General features: G+C 62.7%; 1 protein-coding gene across 2 annotated transcripts in view; it reads left to right on the forward strand.

Annotated features, from left to right (window-relative positions):
- The window catches only part of LOC101658789 (BTG3 associated nuclear protein), a 47,445-nt gene that overhangs the window by 37,922 nt on the left and 1,709 nt on the right, over positions 1-7,814 (forward strand). The window contains exons 8-10 of one of the 2 annotated variants that reach the window (XM_045293930.1): positions 1,010-1,140; positions 2,068-2,139; positions 2,227-2,265. In XM_045293930.1, coding sequence (XP_045149865.1) covers positions 1,010-1,140; positions 2,068-2,139; positions 2,227-2,265 — 242 coding nt within the window. The remainder of the gene's footprint in view (positions 1-1,009; positions 1,141-2,067; positions 2,140-2,226; positions 2,266-7,814) is intronic. The other variant, XM_004704506.2, reaches the window with a different exon arrangement.

Genomic DNA, 7,814 nt, shown 5'->3' on the forward strand with positions numbered 1-7,814 from the left:
ATGTCCATACTCTGAACTCAGAGAGCTCCTCCACAGACGCTTTTCCTCCCCCCATGTCCATACTCTGGACTCAGAGAGCTCCTCCACAGACGCTTTTCCTCCCCCCATGTCCATACTCTGGACTCAGAGAGCTCCTCCACAGACGCTTTCCCTCGTCCAGAGATCTTACGTCCCCCCGCCTGTGTCCACCAGCCGCTGTGGGCGTCCCAGGCCCTTCGTGTGCTTTGCCCTTCTCTGTGGCTAAAAGTGGCACCAGGGCATCAGAACAGGCTGCCCCCTGCCGCTGAAGGTTGCCAGGTGGAGGCCCACGGGCGCCCAGGAAGGCTGGCCGGTGACGCATGTCCGGGGAGGTGCCCAGCCGGACAGTACCCCAAACGCAGCTCGCGTTGCTTTAGTTAAAAACTGAGCAGCAAAGCCGCCCACCATCTGGGCTCCCCGCGGCCCTGCTGGGGGAGGAGAGCCTCGCCCCAGGCTGGGGTTCCCAGGCTGTTCTCTTGATAGGAGTGGCAGCCTCGTCTTTCTCCCTGGGAGGGGCTGCCTGACCCACAGGCCACCAGTGTGTATGCAGAAAGGTCACCTTCCCTGGGACCAGCTGGTGGGGAGACGTGACCCCTAAAGGCAGCAGCACTTTCATGCAGACTTTGGAAGCCCTGTCTGCCTCTGATCGGAGCGGCCAGCGCTGCTCCCAGGAGGGGACTGCCCGCAGATGGGCCTTACTTATGCGTGTTCCACCCACCCTTAGCCCTTTCCCCCTTCCCGAGAGCTGCCCCTTCAGTGAGCAGCTGGGAGAAGGCCTGTGCCGGGCAGAGCGGCCCTTCTTCAGCTCTGGACCCCTTGCCAGAGGTGTTTCCTAATGACCCCGAGCAGGGGCTTGTCTTGCTCACAGGCCGCCCGCCTGCCCCTCTGCTGAGACCCATGGGAAGGCCCCCCTGTGCGGGGTGTAGGACCAAGGGAGGGGAGGCAGCTGTCCCACCCCCTGTCCTGACTCGACCCTGCTGTGTCCCCACAGAGACGATCCTGAGCAGCCCACCGCCTGGCAGCGAGCTGGCACAGCCCCAACCGCAGGCCCTGCACTACGCCCTGGCCAACGCCCAGCAGGTGCAGATCCACCAGATCAGCGAGGATGGGCAGGTCCAAGTAGTAAGTGCTCCCTTGGGCGGGCGGGGCGGGCACCCGGTGTGTGCGTGCGTGCGTGCGTGCTCTATGAGGGCACCGTGCTGACTGTGTCCCGGGGTGGGGGGTGTCAGGTGTGGGTGGTGCATAAGAGCCACACAAGTCTGTGGCATACTGTGTGGGCCCCAGTGCCCCTTGAAGCTGGGTCCCTGGTAGAGACAGGAAGGAGAAGGCTTCTCAGGAAATGGAAGTGCCCTGCGCCTCAGGGGCCTCGGCCGGGAGCCCCTGTGATGGAGGGCTCTGGATCTAGTCACCAGCTGGGGCAGTTCCTCTTGCTGGGGGTCCCAGCTGAGAAATACTAACTCACGGTGGAACAGATGGCGGGGGGGTCGCTGGGGGGGTGACTGCGGGGCACGGAGCCAGGGTTGATGGAGCCCTGTCCTCCCACGTCCACAAAGCAGACCTCGTGGCTGCTGACTCTGGTTCTGTGACAGCGGCCTTTAGGACCATCCACCGCTGCTGTCCAACCATGAGTGTCAGTTTGAGCTCCCCACCTCCGGCTGCACGTGTGCCTGCACAGGAGCTCAGGCCTCTTCCTCTAGGCTCCGGGGAGCCACCTCGTTCCTGTGTGCCTTCTCTTGGCTCCGTGCACCCCTTTAGTCCGTCCCTGGAGGGCAGCATCAAACGGGGGCCCCCATGAGACAGACACTCACAGCCTCTGCAGTGTGGCTCAGGTGGCATAGGCCAGCCATGAGGAGGCCGGGCCGTGTGCCCGTCTGCCCCATTCGATGGCAGCATTAGAAGAGCTGAGGGCTGCAGTGCCCTGGGCAGGGGAGTCAGTGCTCACCCTCACACCCCCTGGGGAGCACCCCCTGGGCCAGGACCCCGAGCACGGCCGCCCTTCTGTGGACCCGGGTTTCCTCTGATGCTTCTCGCTGTCTTCTCCTGCTGTGGATCCCACAGGGCCACCTCCACATCGCCCAGGTGCCGCAGGGAGAGCAGGTGCAGATCACGCAGGACAGCGAGGTGGGTCTGCCCCCATGGCCCCCGCCCTGCCCCGCCCCACCCCACCTTGGCCCCCTTGACCCTCTCCTCTCTGCCTTTCCTTAACAGGGCAACTTGCAGATACATCACGTCGGCCAGGATGGGCAGGTAAGCACTCACCTGCCCCGGCGTCCTGCCTGCCCTGTGGCCCTCCTGTACCCTTAGCCACACGTCCGGGGGGCTCCTGCTGCCAGCCGTATGTCCTTGCAGCTGCAGTGCACACTGCACACTTCCACTTGGCCCTCCTGCGGGAAGAGGCAGGCATGGGGCTGTCTCCTATTGTCAAGCTGCAGGAATTTGCCACCTCTCTGACCTATGGCAAGAGACGTGGCTACTGGCTAAACACCTATCCTGCCTTAAGCAGTAAAGACCCTCCCTTGAGGGAGGGCCCTGCTCTTCTTCCAGCGTTGGGGGTGGGGGGTGTCACCGTGCCCTTGCTCCGACCGGCAGACTGTCCCAGCTGCCCTGCCATCTGAGTGGTCCCCACGGCATTGAGCTGTCTCTGCTCCAGGTCCCCATCTGTCCTGTTATCCACATTCTTTCTCAGTTGTGTTTTTAGCTGCTCAGTGCCATGTTGAGTGGTGGCATCTGAGACCTGGGCTCACGACTCGGGGTGCAGGTGGGCCCTCTCCTGAGTGCTGCTCCACCGGCCCTCACACCTGGGGCCCTTGGTCCAGGTTTGGTCAGAGGCCAGAACAACCTGGGGGCTTCAGGGCTTTATGGACACACATCTCTTAGCAGCGGGCTCTAGTTCCATGTCCCTGCAGGTGAGGGGCAGGGGCAGTCACAACAGCTTATGGATCCGGCAAAAGCCCCTCTGCGTCACAGACGTTCCCGCAGCTCTCCCACAGGCCCAGGGACAGAGGGCGAGTCCCAGCCTGCCTCTTCCTGCTGCACGCCCTTGGGCGAATCTGAGGTGGCACAGGCGGCCGGCCCTACCCAGGGTGGGTCCTGGAAGGCCCGTGGGTGTGGAAGCGGCTGCGTGTGCTGGGAGGCGAGCCGAGGCTCCCGGCCGGGTTCACCTGCTGGGAGTCACTGGGCACTCTGGGTTTCCCAGGGCAGTGCCCTCGGGGTTGCCCACGGCTGAGCCCTACTGAGCATCCTTGTCTTCAGAATGATGGGGTCACATTCCCTGCACCAGATGCTGAGGGCGCTCCTCAGACCCTCAGAGACAGACGCCCCAGGTGATGCGGCTCTGCCTCTGGCTGGGCGGGAGCGCCCTCTTTCCCGCTCCCCCCCGAAGCCCTGCCTTCGTGTCATTATGTTGGCATGTGTGTCTGTGCTCACGTCCTGCCCACATCAGGCCCATCGGGCGGGCGCCTCGGTGTCTCCGTGTGAGGCCGGCTGGGGTGTCCTCGGCCAAGCCTTTGCCCTGTCCCTCCTTGGACAGTCACACTGGCCTTGTGACCCCAGTACCCTGCTCTGGGGTTTGTCCTCTAGGTGGGCCTTGGGTCTGCCTGGCGTCCCTCTCCGGTGGCCCAGTGCTGGCTGCGGTCACTCTCTCCTGCGCGTCCTGGTTGCATGGTCAGTGGTGGCTTCTTGGTTCTGTCATGAGAGGCACCATGGGCGCCGGCCTCGACCGCGAGGCCCCGCTCGGGGTGACCCCTGCCTGTGAGACCCCCACTGGCTGTCAGCCTGCGCAGCGCTGGGCAGCCGGTGTTTGACATGTGGTGCCAGAGCTTGCCGGTCAGCTCCACCTTCCTGGCCAAGGACAGACTGTACATGAGGACAAGTCACTGTCCCAAGTAAACAGTAGTTTCCGTCCCCCACATGGGGACCCTGTCTGAACACTGCAGCCAGCCAGTCTCCCCTCAGAGCGGGGACTGCACCGGGCGCAGGAGTAAACACCATACACCGTTGTCGCAGCCCCTGCCGCCGGCCTTGGGGGCTGTGGTGCTCGGGGTGAAGGAGCTGGGCATTGTTGGCTGCCGGGGCCCAGGCAGCTGGACGTGCCGAGACACCTGGTTCAGATTTGCTGCAGGAATGCTGCCTGTTTGGAATGGGGGGCTAGAACACAAACGTCCCCACACCCCTTCTTCCTGCTGTTTTACGTCTTCCGTTTGGCTTTCTTTCTTTGCTGGGGCCCCCAGGAACAGAGTCCCTGCTGAGCCCCTCGGGGCTCCTTCGGCTTCCACCTTCCGCAGTGCCAGCCCCGGCTGAGTGTGCAGTGTTACTGGACTGGGACTCAGGCTGGAGCCCGCCCTGTCTGCCTGGGCTGGAGGCTGTCGTGCCCACAGCCAGCCTGTGACTGGCTCACAGCGGCATTCTAGAAACAGCCGTGTCTGGTCAGTGGACATCAAGGCCCAGGATGGGGGCTCTGCCTTTGTGTGTGGCCGGACACAAAGGACATTGGGCTGGCTGCATCTTCCTGTCTGGTTGTGGTGGCTGGGACAGGCCAGCGTCTGTGCACAGACTGTCAGTGTGCAGCCCAGGAGTGTTGTGTGTATGTTGCGGTGCGCACAGTGGGGCCTCACTGTTGTCTGTATGTTTATGGTGTGCACAGTAAGGACTCACTGCAGTTGCTGGATGGGGTGTGGCTCAGGTGACAGTGGCTTCCTCTTCTTGACATTATTAATTATTTTTTTAACACCTGTGCATTTGTACGATTAGAGGTAAAACCCAGCAAAGCTACTTTCCCTCTATGTGAGGAGAAGGGAGCCTGAAGCAGGGCACCCGCCCCACTCCTGGTTTCCGGCAGCAGATGCCTGCCCTCTCAGACGAGAAGCTGCCCTCTTTGAAGGACAGCGTCTGGAGGTCTGGCCACCAGGCTCACAGCTGGTCACAAAGCCAACGCCCTTCCCCACGCTCTTCTCTTGAAGGCCCCTCCCCCTTCACTTTCTCTCTGAGGCCTTAAGCTTACCAGTCAGAGGTCACATGTCAGAGGTCAAGTCTCCACTTTGAGAGAGTAAGTGCAGCCCATGTCACAGAGCAGCTTGACCAGGTCAGCCAGGCTGAGGACAGGGTGGACCTGCTCCCTTCTGAAGCGCTGTGCCTCCCGCCTCGGCCAGCGCAGGCCGAGGGAATGCGTGACAGCCACCAGCCACCCGACACTCTTGCACGCCTCCTGCCACGTTGCTGGAGGTCTGGCCTGTGGTCCATGCTTCGTAGCAGCTCTGATCATGTGAGCCGCCCCCACCCCCACCCCGCTGGCTGCGCCAGCAGGAAGAACCAAAGCCAGGGTGGGGTTTGCAGTGTTTCCACCTTCTGGACACATTGTGATGCATGTTGTGGACAAACAGGCTCGGACTAACATTCTAATGTAGCATTTCAAAATGCCCTGGGCGGGGCTGGCAGCCTCACGAAGAGCCCATGAGAGTGTGACAGCGTCCCCCAAACACGTCAGCCTGGTCCTGTGTTGTGCTGTGACCCATGTCCCTGCCTGCAGTTGGGCAGTGAGGCAGGACTCGGGCCGCCCTGTGACCCTGTGTCAGGACAGCCCCCCTCAGTCCACTGAGGAGGAGGAGTGGGAAGCAGAGTGCTTCCCTATGTGGGGTCTCCCCCAGGCCCCTGGTCCCTGCTTGGACAGGCTGGAGGACCAGGCAGGTGCTGGCCGGTGGGTGTGGACCTGCACACGCTTGTTTCCTGTGGGCAGCGGGTGGAGGGTCAGAGCACACAGTGAGGGGCAGCATGGCACAGAGTGCAGGTGACCCAGTGACCCTGAGGCAGACGTAGGGGTGGGCTGTGCACTGTGGAGCCAGGCTGGAAGTGGAACAGCATGGGGTGGTGGGCACCAGACCTGGGGAGGCGCTGACCGTGGGAATGCATTGGCACTGCTGGGGGTGTGGGGCTACATGTCCCACTTGGTCTGGGGACATGGACATTAACAAGGGACAGATTTCATTTGGGAAGGTCACTGGGCCCAAGAGGCCCAGTGTGGGAGTGGGCCCACGAGCAGCAGGACACCTGGCTGTACAGGGGAGCAGGGCTGGTCAGCGGGGACAGTCGCGGGGGCTTCTTCCTGCGCCTGTCTGCAGATCTGGGTGATGAGCTCAGGGTGTGGCCGGGGCTCTAGACTGGGGCCCGGGATGCTGGTAGAGACCACCATTCCTACCGTGCGGTGGCCAGGCCACCGGCTGGTTAGCAGAGCCTGCAGGCCACTGGGCCAGAGATGCACGGTGTCTGATCCTGGGCCAACAGTTGACTCACACAAGGGCCTCACCTGCAAGACTGCCTATAGCTGCCCAGAGAGGGGCTGGGGACAAAAGCCCAGCTGGAGTGTCTGTTGCCCTCTGCCAGATGGCGCCGTGGGGGCACAGGGCCACTGTGACATGGCCCGGAGGGCTGTGGGCCCCGTGTGTCAGGGCAGCTGCCCCCAACCACTATGGGAGAGCTGTCTGTCGTTTTACTCATTGAGCTTCCAGGCTGCAGAGGCCACCAGGCCCCCGTCCCCCCTCCCCCACCATGCTGCCAAGGAACGTGTGATGCCCAGGGATGCGGAACCATCTGCTCTCAAGTCATGGCTGACCCCCGACCCTCACCCGCCCCCCGGCCACCACCCCTCACCCCCAACTATGGCCTGAGTCACCGTAGCAGGACACTGCACCTCTCAGCCCCTCTCGTGCCATCTGTCCCTCCACACCAGTGGACCCGAGTTAAACCAGGACCTTGGCCGTCCCCGGCAGCACCTGCTACCTGCACCTCCTAGTGGGTGGGCTTGGACCAGCCACCACCACTAAGATGGTCACCCCGTGAGGCGTCACCCCTAGACCTGGGTGGGAGGGTGGCCCTGCTGCCGAGCATGTCCGCCTGCCGCCTTGCAGGCAGTGTAGGTTGTGAAGCAGCAAAGGCTCTCGCTACCCTGCCTGCCTGCTTTCCCTGTCAGAGACCCTGGGGAGTCAGTGACATGCCTTCCTCTCCCTTCTGGAGGCCAGCACCCTGGCCTGTGGGCAGCATCAGGCCTGACAGGACCCCTGGCCTGGGCGGTATCAGGACTGACTGTTGGTCACTTTCTGGGGAACCTTCCTCAGCCTTTCCCGATCCTGGCAGCCCGGTCCCCTGTAGGCTCGTGGCCAGTCCTCTTCTGCTGTCCTCTCCTGAGTGATGTCTGCTCCTGCCTGTCCAGCTCCAGGGTGGCCAAAAGAGGCTCCACCCACATGTGTGCGGAGGAGGACATCCCTGTGCTCTGGGGGACGCAGTCCAGGCTGGGCTGCCTCTCCCCAAGTGTTCTTTTTGCACCCTGTGTCCCGTCCCGCTCACCAGTGGCACTCCCAGCCCCACCCACTCAGCCTCTCCCTGCACATCCCAGCGACCTGCCGGCCTGACTGCCCTCAGTGCTGCTGGGAGCACAAGTTCGGGGCCTGCAGGGAAGGGCTGCCGGCAACCCTCAGAGTAGGGGAACGTGGGATGGCAACGTGCAGAGCTTCATCCATGCGTGGTACTGTGGCAGCTCTCATGCATGTGTGCTGTGCTGCAGTCTTGCTCATGTGGCCATACTTCACATGTGCTGTGCTGCAGTCTTGGGTGGCTGTACTGCACAGATGCTATGCTGCAGGCTTGCTTGCGTGGCTGCACTGCACCTGTGCTGTGCTGCAGGCTTGTTGACGTGACCGTACACACGCGCTGTGCTGTGCTGCAGGCTTGTTTACGTGACCGTACCACACATGTGCTGTGCTGTAGGCTTGTTTGCGTGGCTGTACTGCACGTGTGCTGTGCTGTAG

The sequence above is a fragment of the Echinops telfairi genome, unplaced genomic scaffold (genome assembly GCF_000313985.2).
Source record: "Echinops telfairi isolate 266 unplaced genomic scaffold, ASM31398v2 ScPeMD7_2291;HRSCAF=2852, whole genome shotgun sequence".
NCBI classification, from domain to species: Eukaryota; Metazoa; Chordata; class Mammalia; order Afrosoricida; family Tenrecidae; genus Echinops; species Echinops telfairi.